The 18,202-nt window shown below is 40.7% G+C and overlaps 1 protein-coding gene across 1 annotated transcript in view; it reads left to right on the top strand.

Annotated features, from left to right (window-relative positions):
• cdk5rap2 (CDK5 regulatory subunit associated protein 2) overlaps nt 1-18,202 on the top strand; it is a 159,572-nt gene that overhangs the window by 8,877 nt on the left and 132,493 nt on the right. The window contains exons 2-4 of the mRNA XM_059993982.1: nt 4,770-4,840; nt 6,528-6,589; nt 12,608-12,718. Of these exons, the coding sequence (XP_059849965.1) occupies nt 4,770-4,840; nt 6,528-6,589; nt 12,608-12,718 (244 nt within the window). The remainder of the gene's footprint in view (nt 1-4,769; nt 4,841-6,527; nt 6,590-12,607; nt 12,719-18,202) is intronic.

Genomic DNA, 18,202 nt, shown 5'->3' with positions numbered 1-18,202 from the left:
TCAGGTGCACATGCCTTGTGGTCTCACTCCCACCAGTCTCACATTGGTTTTGGGAAGGTGTGGATGTGCGATTTTGCGCTCTTAAACTTTTGTTGGTTTTACCTATGGTGCAGTGATTTTGTGCTTGAAATATTTAATTATGCCTCCTGCGCATCTAATGTCATGTCCTGGGCCATCAGCTGAGTGGCAGAGAACTGCTTTAACACTTGAAAAAAAAAGTTGGAAATTATAAACGGCGCGGCATCAGTTGAAGATAACACAGCTCTGGGGCGCTACTACCTGGAACAGAATCTTGCCTTTAAAGCTGTTTTGTTGCTTGACAATGCACCAGCCCATCCTAAATATTTGGACAGAATTCATCCTAACATAACGGTGCTTTTCCTGCCGCCTAACACAACATCGCTGATTCAGCCACTCGACCAAGGTGTGATCCACATTCAAGGCGTGTTGTTTTTAAAGGGTGAACCATCTCTCAGATGCCACAAGCAACAGACGATTTTGAAAATCCCAAGAGTTTACCAACAGTGAAGGAATGGTGAAAGTCGGAACACTTGGTACAAATGCCGATGGACATGGACCCAAGTTTAGAACAGAGTCAGCATTTCAGTCGTTTCCTGCTGTCAACCCTTCTTCCCTACAAACAAATTTATGCTGGAGAAACAAAATGTTGCCAAGCAAACAAAACCTCACCAGTTTCTTCAAACTGGTGTCATCTCCTGCTGCCGGGAGTTATAAGAGTTCTGTGAGTCGTCCTTCACCTCTTGCTGTGCTTGATATCCCAACACCACAACAACCACTCCTCTCCGGGAGTGAACACATCTGCCACTGTTGATGAGTACTGTACACCCTAGTATGTTAACTTTCTATGATTTATTACATTGAATATTACCTTAAATTGATGAAATATAATACGAATGTTGCCTTGTGATACTGTTTTTGTGTCATATTCATATGAAAATGTGAATAAATTACATATAAAACATGCTTGTTTTATATACTAGAATGCATCCCTATTTTCTCCATTTAAATAATTATTCACATTATGTGTCAACTGTGAGGAATGTGTCCCCCGCATGTAATGAGGATAGGGTGTATTGTTACTGGTTTATTTTTTTCTTCTATATTATGTAATGCATTGAACTGCTGCTGCTAAGTTAACAAATTTCACGTCACATGCTGGTGATAATAAACCTGATTCTGTTTCTCTGAAATATTCTGTAGTTACTTCTGCACACTAGTTGTCCACTCTCTTGGTGGAGTCTTCCAGTGGTTCAATTGTGGTTATTGGATTTATTGGCAAAAAAAAGATAGCGTAGTGGTTAGCGCCTCACTTTATAGTACAGTACCAGTGATTTAGATTCAATTCCTACTGCTGCTTATAAGAGGCTTGTACATTCTCCCTGTGACCATACGAGTTTCCTCCGGGTGCTCTAGTCCAAAGCCTGCTGGTTGGTAGGTTTATTTTTTTTTTTATTGAGGTACAGTGCAGAATAGGCCATTTCGGCTATTTGAGCCACACTGCCCAGCAGTCCCCCAATTTAATGCTCGCCTGATCACGGGACAATTTACAATGACCAATTAAACAACCATCTAGTATGTTTTTAGACTGGGAGGAAGCCAGAACACCCAGAGGAAACCCAGACTATCATGGGGAGAATGTATGAACTCCTTACAGGCAGCGGTGGGAATTGAACCCCAGTCCCCAGTAGTGTAATGTGTTGTGCTTAACGACTATGCTACCGGGCTGCCATAATTGGTCACTGTAAATTGTGCTATGATTAGGCTGGGGGTTGCTGGAAGGGTCTATTCCATGCTGTAGCTCAATAAATAAAAGAAATGAATATCATGATTGTATATGGTAACGTATGTGTTCTTTGATAATATACTTTGAACTTCCTCAACATGTCCACTTCATCTTTCTGACGATGTTTTATAGATTTATAGAAATATGGAAAAATACAGCACAGAAACAGGCCCTTCAACCCATCTAGTCCATGCGGAAACTTTTAAGCTGCCTAGACCCATCGACTTGCACCCGGACACAGTCATAATAGTTCTAGGGAAGCTCACAGAACTGAAACTTAAACTATCTATCTTTACACAGATGCTGCCTGGTCTATCTAGATTGGGTCATGATTTTTCTGTTATTATTTCAGACTCCCAGCGTCTGCTGGTTTTTGTTTGATTTTGGTCTCTCACTCGTTCAGTTTTTCCCAGGGCTGCCAATGTAAATTATCTGCTCAAATCTGAGCATTAGGAAGGCAATGTCTTAACCTTCTGAACCAAGCCAAAGATGTTACCACTGAACCAGGGCTACGTCAGATTTTTCCGTTTTTGTATTTAGTCTGCTTCCAGTTTATTTGCCCGATTTATTGCTAATGGAAACTGGGAATTTTCAGTTATTAAGCATCCCACTACTTTAAAGCATAATGAAATTGGAATCACTAAAAACAATTGCAGAATGGTTCAGAACAATTGCAGAATTACCTTTGTTAATTCTTTGGCAAAGTTTTTATTTTTCAAACAAATAGGATTAAGTCTGAGGCATGCATTAGAGAATAGTCAAATTAGAATTTGAAGCTATGTGTAACATTCATAAAACAAAATATAAATACACATTTAGATTTTTGATATAGAGTTTTGTTGTTAGTTTAAACCAAAACCTTGCTAAACTATTAAATCAGCTCAAATACTGATAGAACATGAAAATGAAAAAAAGACTTTGAGTGTGTAGACTGGAGTTGAGGAGGAATTTCTTTAGCCAGAGGGTGGTGACAATGCAGAATTTGTTGCCATAGGCAGCTGTGGAACAGGTCATTAGGTGTATTTAAGGTAGAGGTTCTTGATTAGTCAGGGCGTGAAAGGTTATGGTGAGAAGGCAGGCGAATGGGGTTGAGAGGGAAATGGATCAGCCGTGATGAAATGGAAGAACAGGCTCGATGGGCAGAATAGCCTAATCCTGTGCCTTCTCATGGCTGAGGAATTCACTTTCTGGGAATTAGAACAGGCATCTTGTGAGAAGTTCAATTGGTTCATAAACTGATATAATGGAATTCAGAATTAATGATTGTTGGTGGAGTTGCTGAGAGTTGAGAATGATAATGAGTTATTAGGTGACACCTAAAATTTCATGAAGAAGAGAAAAAATATTAAGAACAATAAAATTGTATCCAGCTATTAGTATTCTGAAGCTTATTTCTGGTCTGCAGCTCAGGTTTCAGTTTGAACTGCATTACAGCCTTGTTCTTAGACCCATAACTATCCACTTTTGATGAAAACTAATTATAAGTGCTAAGGTTTATAGGAGATTTTTCTGGGTTAGCCCACATGGTTTAATTGTTTCATTATTTAGAAAACCTTAACATTTGATGCCCATCTGAAACTTGAAAGAAATTCTTCTTAAATGCTGACTTAGCCTACATAATAACCAACCAAAAGTAATTCATTATGTGAGCTAGGTCCTTTACACTAGATCCTTACTCATTATGTGAAATATTTTTAACATTGCCGTAATAATGTGCTATATAGAACATTGAATAGTTTTCTGAAAGTAATTACAGTTATTTAGCCCACTGAGTCTCTGCCAGCAGTCCAGTTTGTTGTATGCTTGCTGTTTTCCATATCCTTGTATACTTTTTCTTTTGCTCAATTATTTTCCAATTTTCTTTTTGTTGATTACCATTGAAACTGAATCGACCATCTTATGTGGTCAGACACCCCAAATGCTAGCCATGTATTTATATAATACTACTTGTTCCTAGCGGAGTCTTTGCTTGTTTCTTGTGTAACAAGTAAGATTGCAGTCTGAAAATGGGCTTGTATGACTTGTTTTAATAATCCCTGCATTTTCACTTGGAAAATTAGCTGTGATTTAGAAGAAGGAAAATTGATCTGAAACCCCCTGCTGCCTTGTGGCTATAGCCATGGCTTCAGGAGTAAACCCCAAGTGGGGGGGGGGGGGGTGGGGGTGGGTCTGGAGCTGTAGTCCCTAACATGGTCCCATGTCCAATACTGGCTTGCAACTCCTGCACTGCTGGTGCCAAACTGTATTGGTCCCTTTCAAATCTCTTACTATCTTTCCTTTCGGTTAGTCCTGACGAAGGGTCTCGGCCCGAAACGTCGACATCGCTTCTCCCTATAATGCTGCTTAGCCTGTTGTGTTGTACCAGCATTTTGTGTATGTTGCTGTTTGAATTTCCAGCATCTGCAGATTTCCTTGTGTTTGGTCTCTGCTGTTCCTTTTGGATTCAGCAGATGCGTGGGGGGGAGCCTGTTGCATGTGCAACGGATTGCTGTTCATATTGTACTGTCCTGGCTTGTACATAAGCTTTGACAGCTAAGATGCAACATCCATGGTCAACCCCAACTAATGGCTCCAGCGCAATTTACAAAACTAGCACTATTAGCACAAGTAAACTGGGTTACACTTCAGAAGAGCTGGCATGGACTTGTTAGACAAAAATATGATAACTTCATATGGTTACTATAGACTCATTGAACTATTTAAATCCAACAGTGGAATTCAAATGATAGAAATTTTGAAGTTTTTGTTTTCTTGTAAACATGAGAAATTCTTGCTTGTATGTTTTTTGATATTAAGAAGTTGCTATATACTGTCGACTTTGTTGAATGTATATAGGATCTGGATTTATATAGAGAAAAAGATTTTGTTGTCCAATGTGACTTAAATTCTACTAATTAAGATCTGGTTTCTGTTGGTCTGAATTGATTTTATTTGTTGTATTATTTGATTTTTTTTACTTTTCTAGCTCCAATGTTTTCAAGTTACCTGATATTACTGTGACTGATGACACTGGTGGTGTCAAAGAAAATGCTCTTGGTAAGCACATTGCTTCATTTTAAGCACATCATCTGTTATTTGACATGTAGGAGTTAACAGCTCATGGCTATTTCTTTTAATGTAGTCCATAACTTTTCATAGAATACAATGGATTCTGGTTAGTTGGGATACATCAGGACCATTACATTTTGACTTAATTAAGTGGCTATCCCTATTAACTATTTTCATGAAACTTCAATTAAAGGGAGTATCAAAAAGACACTGCTGATTAACTGAGCAACAAATTCTGTATTTAAATGACATGCAGGACAAACTAGAACATTATCAATACCACAGGAGATTCAGCACTTCTCAGGCTGGAAGAACACCATCTCAATCCATTTAGGTAGCCTCCAACCTGATGGCATGTCCAAGGAGTTAATTATGGACTTCAGGAGAGGGGAAACCAGAGGTCCATTAGCCAATCCTAATTGGAGATGGAGAGGGTCAGTAACTTTAAATTCTTGGGTTGTATCTCAGAGGACCCTTTGGTCTGTCTAGTCCATGGCGAAACCATTTAGACAGCCTACTCTTACTGACTCGCTCCTGGACCATAGCCCTCCATGTACCTATCCAAATTTTTCTTAGATGTTGAACTCTAGCTTGCATGCACCACTTGTGCTGGCAGCTCATTCCACACTTTCATGACCCTCTGAGTGAAGAGGTTTCCCCTCATGTTTCCCTTAAACTTTTCACCTTTCACCCTTAAGCCATGACCTTTGATTGTAGATCTATCCAACCTTAATGGTAAAAGCCTGCTTGCAATTACTCTATCTATACGCATAATTTAGTATGTCTCTACCAGCTCTCAATCTTCTACATTCTAACAAATACAGTCCTAACCTATTCAATCTTTCCTTGTAACTCAGGTCCTCCAGACCCAACAACATCCTTGTAAATTTTCTCTACTGTTTAAACTTTCTTTACATCTGCCCTGACAGAGCATTGCCATGAATTTTTCCCTGACTAGTAATACTCTCCCTCTTTTAATCCCTTCCTTCTGTCATGTCTAAAACAATGGAACTCTGAAACGTTGAGCTGACAGTCCTGCTCCTCCTCTAACCAAGTCTCACTAATGGCTACAACATCATAATTTCAGGTGTTGAACCATGCCCTGAGCTCATCTGCCGTTTTATGTTACTTGCATTAAAATATACGCAGCTCAGGACTAGTACCACGCTCGACCTTTTGATTCTTAACCTTGTCTGAGGTCTTATCAGCATCAGTCTCCACAACCTTATCTAACTGTTCTGGCACTCTAGTTTCCATCACCCTGCAACTCTAAACCCCACTGTGCATCTTTAACAAACCTTCCTGCTAGGTTATTGCTCCCCCCAGATTTTTTCCTTCAGATTACAGTAACTGTTGTATTTTGTACTTGCATGTCCAGTGTTTAATTCCTCCCCACCTTTCTTTATCTCCCTTAACTGTAACTTCAACTAGTTCACCTGTCATTATCCTTCCCCAGCTGGCATCTAGAAAATACAAGATTGTTGAATGCCATTTCCAATACACAAGTGTAAAGGAGAATGCCAAAATTCAAGCACAGTATCTAAGTTACTCTTTGAATGTTTGGACAATGTGGGAGGCTGTTGATAGAGACTGTTCAGGAGCCACCCCTATAATTTTCCTTCATTAACATAACCTCACCTGGAAACTCTCACTAACTTTCTCTCTCCATTTCCAGTGTTTCCTAACATTGGGAAATTGTCTCCAATTCGTGCTCGTACCATGAAAGAGTATGAAACGGTAAGCTGGAAATATTTCATATGCTTCACTAATGTTTGGGGAAAAAAATCTTTATGCTGCAAATTTCCACTGTACTTGGGAAGTTTGAGTGTTTCTGTTTGGTTATTATGTTCATCTTAAATTTTAACTGTATTGAATTTTGAATGTAAGTTTAGCTTTCATGGCATTTGGCCTAGGGTTGATGCAGTGTGCAAAGGGATTATTAGAGCCATTATCTATAATGGAAGCCAGTCGTTTAGATCTTGGCAGAAATCTATTGAAACAAACTTCTCATTTTTTGCTGCATACAGAGTAAGGAATATACTCGATAGGCAGAGAATGGAGGGGCTGCAGATGGAATAAGATGAATTGCCAAAGGGGTAGGAGGATGAGGAGCGAGTACTGGCTGGGTCCTTGTGTGTCACTATAGCATGAGAGCTTTGATCAGCAAACAATCCAGACATCGTAAGTTTTGAAAGGAAGGGGTTTTCCTTGGGTCCACTGCCCAAGTAGAAAAGGCAGCAGAAGGTTGCTCGAGCAAAAAAGAATTTGACTAGTGACGAATCCAGATATTGGAGGCTTTGAGGGGAGGGAATTTCACTCAGTCCACTGCCCAAGTAGAAAGGCCTATAGGTTGCTACAGCAAGCAGAACTTGGAACAGTGACCAATCAGCATTTGGATTGACTAGCAAGAGCAAATTGAAGGAAGGCCTGGGCAACTGCAGTGACCGTCATCTGAGTGGTGATCTTGAGGCTTTAGCCCTTCGAGGCTTCATTGAAGAGAGACTTTGGTCAGAGAAAGAAAATGAATTTTCCCCTTCCCTTCTTTATATCTGCTCAGTTAGAAAAATAGAAATGCCAGTCAGGATAGTGAAATGCTCCTCTTGCAGGATGTGGGAAGGCAGGGAGACCACCGGTGTCCTTGATTATCACATCTGCAAGAAGTGCATTTGGCTGCAGCTTCTAACAATCGGAATCAGGGAACTGGAGCTGAAACTGGATGAACTCTGGATCTTTCGGGAGGCTGCAAGAAACAGGAGACTGTTTAAAGCTTCTTCAGGTATGTGAAGAGGGAAAAAATTAGTTAAGACCAAAGTTGGGCCCCTGAAGGCAGAAACGGGTGAATTTATTATGGGGAACAAGGAAGTGGCAGATGAGTTGAATAGGTACTTTGGATTTGTCTTCACTAGGGAAGACACAGACAATCTCCCAGATGTAATAGTGGCCAGAGGACCTAGGGTAATGGAGGTACTGAAGGAAACTCACATTATACAGAAAATGGTGTTGGGTAGACTGATGGGACTGAAGGCTGATAAATCCCCAGGGCTTGATGGTCTGCATCCCAGGGTACTTAAGGAGGTGGCTCTAGAAATCGTGGACACATTGGTAATCAATTTCCAATGTTCTATAGATTCTGGATCAGTTCCTGAGGATTGGAGGGTAGCTAATGTTATCCCACTTTTTAAGAAAGGAGAGAGAGAGAAAATGGAATTACAGACCAGTTAGTCTGACATCAGTGCTGGGGAAGATGCTGGAGTCAATTATAAAAGATGAAATAGCGGCACATTTGGATAGCAGTAACAGGATCAGTCCGAGTCAGCATGGATTTACGAAGGGGAAATCATGCTTGACTAATCTTCTGGAATTTTTTGAGGATGTAACTATGAAAATGGACAAGGGAGAGCCAGTGGATGTAGTGTACCTGGACTTTCAGAAAGCAGAGGGAGGTACAGAGGCCCAGGTCCTGCAACTTCTCAATCAAGATTGTGGAAATGATGGTATTAAATGCTGAGCTATAGTCAATGATAAGCATCCTGACATAGGTGTTTGTGTTGTCCAGCTGATCTAAAGCCATGTGGAGAGTCATTGAGATTGCTTCTGCATTGACCTATTGTGGCAATAGGCAAATTGCAATGGGTCCAGGTCCTTGCTGAGACAGGAGTTCAGTCCTGTCATGACCAACCTCTCAGCATTTCAACACTGTCGATGTGAGTGCTACTGGGTGATAGTCATTTAGGCAGCTCACATTATTCTTCTTGGGTACTGATATAATTGTTGCCTTTTTGAAGCAAGTGGGATCTTCCACTTGTAGTAGTGAGAAGTTGAAAATATCTTTGAATACTCCCGCTAGTTGGTTGGCACAGGTTTTTAGAGCCTTACCAGGTACTCCATCTGGATCTTCCGCCTTGTGAGGGTTCATTCTCTTTAAAGACAGCCTAATATCAGTCTCTGAGACAGAGATCACAGGGTCATCAAGTGCAGCAGGGATCTTCACAGTTGTAGTTATATTCTCCCTTTCAAAGTGGGCATAGAGGATGTTGAGTTCATCTGGTAGTGAAGCATTGCTGCCATTCATGCTGTTGGGTTTTGTTGAGTAGGAAGTTATGTCCTGCAAAACCTGCCAGAGTTGTCTTGCATCCGATCTCACCTCCAACCTCATTCGAAATTGTCTCTTCGCCCTTGAAATAACCCTCTGCAAATCATACTTGGTTTTCTGGTACGGGCCTGAGTTGCCAGACTTGAATGCCACAGATCTAGCCTTCAGCAGATGACATACCTACTGGTTTATACATGGCTTTTGGTTTGGGAATGTACAGTAAGTCTTTGTAGGCACAAATTCATCCATACAGATTTTAATGAAGTCGATAACAACTGCAGCATGTTCATCCAGGTTCGAAGATGAAAGTGAGAGGGTGAACAGCTAGAAGTCATGGCTCATGTAAATGAGGGGTGACCCCATTGCAATCTATCGAATGGTGAAAGTCCTTGATAGAGTGGATGTGGAGAGGATGTTTCCTATGGTGGGAGAATTTAAGACTAGAGGACAGATCCTCAGAATAGAGGGGTGTCCTTTTAGAATGGAGATGATGTATTTCTGTAGCCAGAGTGGCCCATCTGTGCAGGCCAAGTCTTTATAGTAGAGTGAGTGTAGGTTAGAAAGGACCAAACTAGAAACAGTGTAATAGCCATTCAAAGACGGGAAGGTTGACAGATTCTTGACGGGTTTGGAAATGAAGGGATACGAGAGTAGCCAGGAGATTGTGGCTTAGGAGAATTGGATCAGCTGTGATGAAATGGTGGATCAGACTTGATGGAGCAGTCTCAATGGGCCAGATGGCCTAACTCTTCTCCTATAGCTTATGTTTTGTCCGCTGTTACTTTCATCTTGATGCCAAGTTGGTGTCTGGAATTACAATGTTGTGGCCACCACAGAGCTGTGACTGAGAGAAGGCAGGGCATTCCAGGGTTTATCTTTGACACGATGTGAGGGATATAAAAGGGAATGGGTACAATAGATTACGTGTACCTCTTGAGATGAATTAACCCTTGCAAAGTTTGAATGGGTCATTTTATCTGGAGTGGCAGAGGCTGAGTGGAGATCCTTGGGTGTGTTGGTTGTTAATGCAAATACTTTGATATACATGTGATAAATAAATCAGAATTTTTAACTAAACCCTTATCTCAACAGTAAACCCCAATGCAATTCTTATAATGACATGCCCACCCTATTGAGACCCTTTGGAATCTTGTATATCACTTGATGAACACCTCCTTGAAAGGAAACATTGTTATCAGTTAAGACCTAATGAAATATGTGCTGTGGATTCTGGTTAATTGGGCCTTCAGTTAATCAGGGCAGCTGCTCATTTTGGACAACTCTTAAAGAACAAAAGCAAATCGAGAAAATAGCTGGGGTTCGCTTTATTTAATTGGAGTGCTGTGTCACTTAACTGGGACAGAAGGCTGTTGCCAGACAGTTCTAATTAATGTCAGATGCATACACTTGTTTAGCCATTGGAGATTATATTGTGCTTAGAACAAACAGTTTTTAAATTGTGTCACTTGCATGTGCTTGTATTTTTTGTTATTGATAAGTGGTAAGTAAGAAGCAGTAAGATAGTTTTGCTGTTTGTGGTTTCAAGCAATTGGGATCGGAGATGCCAGAAACAGCCAGAAGTGGAAATGAAATGATTTGAGTACTTTAAGTTAGGAACTACAGAGAATTTAAAGATATCGACAATCATCCATTACATAGAAAATGAAGATTTGGAGGATGCAGTTGTGAAAAGCATTGTATGAAGGCAGTCATTATCTGCACTGATTTTGTTCACTTACGATTAATCAAAAGAACAAGGTGTCATACGTCAGATGAATTCCTCCATCAATAACTAGTAGGAACTAACAGTTTTGTACTGTAGTAGCATTGATAGCTTTCTAATTTGTTCATTTATTTTAAATACATAAATTGTTACTCAGGTTTTGTCTTTGTTTTTAACCATTTTCATGAAACTTCAGCTAATTGGGGTTGCCACTTACTTGGGCCAAAATGTACAGGTCCCAATGTGTCCCAATTAACCGGCATCAACTATATATGGGAAAATAATATGGTGTTTTCTTTAAATAATTAGGTTTTAACTGAAATTCAGCAATCTGAAATGTGTCCAGAGGTTCTTGTGTTAAATCTGATGGGAGATGCTTTTCATATTTTAATTTAATTTTTTTCCTTGGAACTTAACCCTTGATAAATCTAAATATATATACATAGTGCTCTTGTGTTCATGCTAATTCATTTGGTTTTTATTTTCCTTTTGAGGGGGAATTGTGTCACTAATGACATTCCAGAATGGTTTGAAACCTTCAATTTATCAATAAGCTGTCTTTTTCTACTCTTCAAATTTGTGTAAGGATGGAAAAACACCCTAGTTCCTGGTAACGATTGGAGAAGTGTGCCTTTGAACACTTGTCTACAAGCTTTCTGATAAGTCATTGTGATCAGGAGCAGCTGTGGTTCATCTCCTGAGCATGATGTTTTCGGTTTTTTCTTTTTCCATTTCTTGTATTTTCACAAAAAGAGTTTTCATTGTAAAGTCGAAGTCTGCAAAGTTATTAATCTTCACAATAGAATAGTATTGATGTTTTTTATGTAATTTAAATGACATAGTACTGACAGAGAATAAAAGAGTCTATAGAGATCTGTACAATTGTTTATCAAATGAAGATTAAGGTTTGCTGTTGATGGGCACAAAAATGCTTTTATTAAGTAGGTAGGCAGTAAGCAAACATTACATGATATGATTCGACTTGATAATGATTTACTGAAATGAGCAACACAGATAAACATAATGCTGGAGGAACTCTTTGAGCTAGTAGGGAGATGAGCAGTTGACTGGAAAGGAAGGGGGCAGAAGCCAGAATGATTGTGGAGGTGGGGAAGGAGTAGAGGCAAATGATAAGTGAGACCAGGTGAGAAGGGAAATCTTGTTGGGGGGTGGAATGATGTAAGAAGCTGAAGGGGATAGGTGGAAGAAGATAAGAACTGAAGAAATCTGATAGGAGAGATCAGTGAAATAAATGGAGGTGGAAAACCAGAGGGAGGCAATGGGCAGGTCTTGAAGACTGGTAAAGAGAAGGGATAAGAAAGCCACCAGTATGGATGGGGGGAATTTAAAAAAAGGTGTTGGGGGAGAAAATGTGGGCAAGAACTAAGCAGAAATTGAGACACTGATTAGGGCAGCAACAACAGTGGTAGAAAGGACACCCAGTTTTCTGAAAAATGAGGGTATTTTGGATGTCTTAGAATGGGAAGTCTCAGTTTTAGAACAGGTGCAATGGAGAAGGAAATGGCATTTTTATAAATGAGAGTGGGTGGGAAGCAATATAGATAAGAAAACAGCTTATAAAAGATAACTATAAATGATCTGTCTCTGGAAATGGAGAGTGAGAGATGGAGGGAGCTGTCAGAGATAGAACAAGTACATTTAAGGGCAGGGTGGAAGTTGGAGACAAAGTTAATAAAATTGACAAGAAGCGTTGGGGAACATTACCAGCGTAGGCTTGGAATATGGATTGTTCTGCATAGCTGGGGCGATTGCAGTACCTTTAGTGTGGAGATAGTTGAGGGTGAGGATCAGTTATCTAGACTGAGGGTAGTGGTGGAGGGGAGCTAATTAAAAGGACAGTGGTAGGTTAGGGCTTGCTTTTAAATGTTTGGAGGATGTACTCTATCTGCTGACGTACCTCATTGTTTTTATTTTGCAGCAAATCACTGATCTCAAGAAAGAAAACTTCAATCTCAAACTTCGCATCTACTTCCTGGAGGAGCGGATGCAACAGAAATTTGATGATGGTAGTGAGGATATATTTAAGATGGTAAGAGAATTTGCATTGCTGATAAAACATTGCAAATTATGTGAACATTTAATGGTAAAGAAGAGGTTTGGTGGCCTCATCATCACCCCAACCAAACTTCAGCTGTAAAACTTTGCTTTTTAAAAAAAATTGTAATGAAAATCTGAAATAACACCAAAAGTGTTACATGTAATGGGAGGTGTCCATTGGGCAAAAAACGCAACTGACTTTTGGCTTACTGGAGGATTATGGGTTTTGCAAATGACCAGATGCAGCAGTTCAAAAACAGGCTATACTAAGGTCTTGATCTTGTCACCATTTATGAGAAACTAGTCAGTTTCCACCGTATCATCATGTTTCCTAGGATAGATTCCTAGGATTCCTGCTACATCTGCAGAAAAATAGCTTGTATTACTTTCAAAGGCAAGGACCTCTAGATTCTTTTTATTTAGAGATACAGCACAGAAACAGGCCTTTCTGTCCCACTGAACTATGCTGCCCAGCATCCCACTGATTTAACCCTAGCCTAATCACAGGACAATTTACTAACCTGTATGTATTTGGGCTATGTTAGGAAATTGGAGCACCCGGAGGAACCCCATACACATATGAATTGAATTGACTTTATTTCTTACACCTAACGCTGCAATCGTAGTAATTTATAATAAATAGAACAGTCAATGTAACATAGAAATACACTCAAATCAGTGTGAGTTAATCGGTCTGATGGCCTGGTGGAAGAAGCTGTCCTGGAGCCTATTAGTCCTGGCTTTTATGCGGTACCATTTCCCGGATGGTAGCAGCAGGAATAGATTGTGGTTGGGGTGACTCGGGTTCCCAATGATCCTTTTGGGCCCTTTTTACACACTTGTCACTGTAAATGTCCTGAGGAAGTGGGAAGTTCACATCTATAGCTGCACTGGGCTTGTCTGCACCACTCTCTGCCGAGTACTGTGATTGAGGAAAGTACAGTTTGCATACCAGGTAGTGATGCAGCCAGTCAGGATGCTCTCAATTGTGCTTATGTAGAAAGTTCTTGGGATTTGGGGACTCATACCAAACCTCCTCAACCATCTGAGGTGAAAGAGGCGCTGTTGTGCCTTTTTCACCACATAGCTAGTGTGTACGGACCATGTGAAGTCCTCGGTGATGTGGATGCCGAGGAACTTAAGGCTGTTTACCGTCTTGACCCCAGATTCGTTGATGTAAGTTGGGGTTAGCCCATCTCCATTCCTCCTGTAATCCACAACCAGCTCCTCTGTTTTTTTGCAACATTGAGGGAGAGGTTGATTTCTTGACACCACTGTGTCATATAGGAAGAATGTGCAAGCTTTCTTATAGAAGACTCAGGAAATGAACTTCAAGCTCTAATGTCCTGATGGTAGTGCATTATAGTGTAGCACTAACTGCTACACTACTGTGGCACCCAGTAATAAATGCATCACTAGTGTTAATCAGAAAGGTTAACCACTAATTCTACAATCCACTTTGCTTGTACCTCATTGTAATCCTTCCCTTTCTTTAAAATGCGTTGTCTTTGAATGGCTGTTGCACTGTTTCTAGTTTGGTCCTTTGATCTAACCTATACTCACTCTGCTACAAATCTACAGTGCCCTTCTCAGTCTCTGTGTCTCCCCTGAGAGGCTCATCTTTTGGAATCTTCAATATCTTCATATCTTCAATATGACCTGAAATGTCTTCCAGTTATGATTCAAGGCTGCTTTATTAAGACTTTCTCAGTACATTTTATGTCTCCTGTGATATGCTGGTGAAACCCAGCTTTATCACTCCAATTGCCAAAGTATCAGTTTATCTGTCACTATCTTGGATGTAAGATTGAGAGTGAATTTCTTGGAATTGAATTCATGTCCTGTTTCATACTTCCCTATCTTCTTCTACCTCCACCATCTATCTTGTCAGGCCTTTCTGTAATCCTTCTCTTAGAATGTGTCATCTGTGAATAGGGCTGGCACTCTTAAGTATAAAGCACCTCTTTGGGATGCATTTTCTACATTAAAAATGGAAGGCCACATTATTGATGCAAGGATCAAAGGTTCATTTTATTGTCAAAATATACAATACAACTCTGATATTTATCTTCTCCAGATAGGCATAAAATACAGAAAGACCACGGCTGTTCTTGAAAGAAAAGACATCAATTCCTCCAACTCCACTCCCCGGCACAAAAAAGAAACAAAACTTGTAAACTCCATAATGCCTACCCCCTTCCCTGTAGAAAAAAACCAGCGATAGTAGTATCAAAGCCCTTGGCATCTCTGCACCCCTGCACACCACCCCCCCCCCCACTCAGAAAGCACTAGCAGATCACTCACTCGTCAATTGGCCACAAAGAAAACACCAAGGAAACCGAAGGAGACCAATATAAAGTAATGTCCAATCACAGATCTCAGAACATCAAATAGTCTTTCAATGACTCTGAGCTCGTGCCTGGTCCAAACACCCTGGTGGCCTCCATAGAGAGCAACCACGGACCCTCTCTGCATTCACCTCGATGCTTGAATCTTCCTCACTGCTTCGAGATGGAGTCATACATGAGTCATTCTGATATTTTCCATGAGTCAGCTCGTGTTCTCAGTCCATTTTGGGTCCCCGTCTCCGATCTCCATGAAGCAGCTCTCTGGACACAGCAGGTGCTAGATCATTCGATCAAGTTCCAAACTGCAGATCACAGGCTGCAACAGATCCATAACACAAGACAAAATAAACAAGGAAAAGGGATAGAAAAGTGTAATGATGTTAGAGATTTCCTATCTGGAAGAGAGAAACATAGAAAACCTACAAACCATTCGGTCCACAATGCCATGCTGAAAATGTACTTATTTTAGAATTTACCTAGGGTTATCCATAGCCTTCTGTTTTTCTAAGCTCCATGTACCTATTCAGGAGTTCTCTCAAAACACCCTATTGTATCTGCATCCACCACCGTCACCAGCAGCCCATTCCACGCACTCATCACTCTCTTGGCATTTTTTAAAAAGACAACAACTTACCCCTGACATCTCCTCTGTACCTACTTCCAAGCACCTTAAAACTGTGCCCTTTCGTTCTAGCCATTTCAGCCCTGGGAAAAAGCCTCTGACTATCCACACGATCAATGCCTCTCATCATCTTGTACACCTCTATCAGGTCACTTCTCATCCTCTATCGTTCCAAGGAGAAAAGGCCAAGTTCACTCAACATTTTTTCACAAGGCATGCTTCCCAATCCAGGCAACATCCTTGTAAATCTCCTCTGTACCCTTTCTATAGTTTCCACATCCTTCCTGTGGTGAGGCAACCAGAACTGAGCACAGTATTCCAAGTGGGGTCCAACCAAGGTCCTACACAGCTGTAACATTACCTATCGGCTCTTAAACTCAATCCCATGGTTGATTAAGGCCAATGCACTGTATGCCTTCTTAACCACAGAGTCCACCTGCGCAGCAGCTTTGAGTGTCCTGTGGACTCAGACCCCAAGATCCCTCTGATCCTCCACTCTACCAAGAGTCTTACCATTAATACTATATTCTGCCATCATATTTGACCTACCAAAATGAACCATTTCACCCTTATCTGGGTTGAACTCCATCTGCCTCTTCTCAGCCCAGTTTTGCATCTTATCAATGTCCCACTGTAACCTCTGACACCCCTCCACATTATCCACAACACCCCCAACCTTTGTGTCATCAGCAAATTTACTAACCCATCCCTCCACTTCCTCATCCAGGTCATTTATAAAAATCACAAAGGGGTCCCTGAGGCACAACACTGGTCACCGACCTCCATACAAAATATGACCCATCTACAACCACTCTTTGCCTTCTGTGGGAAAGCCAATTCTGGATCCACAAAGCAATGTCTTCTTGGATCTTATGTCTCCTAGCTTTCTCAATAAGCCTTGCATGGGGTACCTTATCAAATGCCTTGCTGAAATCCATATACACTACATCTACTGCTCCATCTTCATCAATGTGTTTAGTCACATCCTCAAGAAATTTAATCAGGCTCGTAAGGCATGATCTGCCTTTGACAAAGCCATGCTGACTATTCCTAGTCTCATTATGCCTCTCCAAATGTTCATAAATCCTGCCTCTCGGGTTCTTCTCCATCAGCTTAGCAACCACTGAAGTAAGACTCACTGGTCTATAATTCCTAGGTTGACTCTTCTCCCTTTCTTGAATAAGGGAACAACATCCGCAACCCTCCAATCCTTCAGAAGCTCCCCTGTCCCCATTGATGATGCAAAGATCATCGCCAGAGGATCAGCAACCTGCTCCCTCGCCTCCCACAGTATCCTGGGGTACATCTCGTCTGGTCCTGATGACTTATCCAACTTGATGCTTTCCAAAAGCTCCAGCACATTCTCTTCCTTAATGTCAATATGCTCAAGCTTTTCAGTCTGCTGTAAGTCATCCCTACATTGTCAAGGCCCTTTTCTGTAGTGAATACTGAAGCAAAGTATTTATTAAGTACCTCTGTTATCTCTTCCGGTTTCATACACACTTTTCCATTGTCACACTTGATTGGTCCTGTTCTCTCACTTACCCTCTTGCTCTTCACGTACTTGTAGAATGCATTAGGGGTTTCCTTAATCCTGCTTGCCAAAGCCCCATGGCCCCTTCTGGCTCTCCTAATTTCATTCTTAAGCTCCTTCCTGCTAGCTTTCTAGTTTTCTAGACCTTGATCACCCAAGGAATCGTTTGTTGGCGCCATCTTGAGCTGAAGGAATGTTGTTTTCTACTTCACTTCTGTGACCAACTGACTACTTTTCAAGGATTCTTTACAACTCATCTCAGCATTTATTTTGCACAATTTGTCTTTTGCACGTAGTGTTTTGTTAATTCTATTCTATTTCTTTATTTTCCTATAAATACTTGCATGCAAGTGAATCTCAAGGCTGTATATAGTAGTGTATTTGTACTTTGATAATAGATTTACTTTGAACTTCTGGCCTTCCTTAATTGTAGTGGCTAACAAGATTTTTGGCTTAAAATCTGGCTTCCAGGGCCAAAACTGGAATTCACTCTCTAGTCACTTTACAATCATCTTTTTGCTTAAACCTTTGAGTCTTTGGCTCTCAAACAGGATGTAGCAGCAAAACTAATTCAAAGTAATTCCTGCCAGCATGCGAACCTGCATAGTTATTATACTTGTGTGACACGCCCTCAGCTCCAATTAAATAATTGTTCCAAAATGTCAAATCCTTTACAAGCAATAGTTAAGCTTAGAAGGCATAGTTAAGCTTAACTGAGCATTATCTCAGCGATCAGCAAAAGGTGCGACTTCCGCTGGTTCCAAGCTACAAACTTGCAATGAAATGAGCAAGAATACATAACTTATTCCTTTCGCTTTTGTCATGCTCTCCCACTCATGACTAGTTAATGTGCAACACAAAAATAAAACGCAGATAGAGGTACATGGCTCCTACACAGGGTTCAGTGAATTTAGTGCTGATGGACAGCACTATGGGAGGCTTTTTTGCAATCTTGAAGGTAATGTAGAACTG

Source organism: Hypanus sabinus, chromosome 18 (genome assembly GCF_030144855.1).
Source record: "Hypanus sabinus isolate sHypSab1 chromosome 18, sHypSab1.hap1, whole genome shotgun sequence".
Classification (NCBI taxonomy): Eukaryota; Metazoa; Chordata; class Chondrichthyes; order Myliobatiformes; family Dasyatidae; genus Hypanus; species Hypanus sabinus.
The sequence above is the reverse complement of the archived record's forward strand: the minus strand, read 5'-3'. Positions and strand labels throughout refer to the sequence as shown.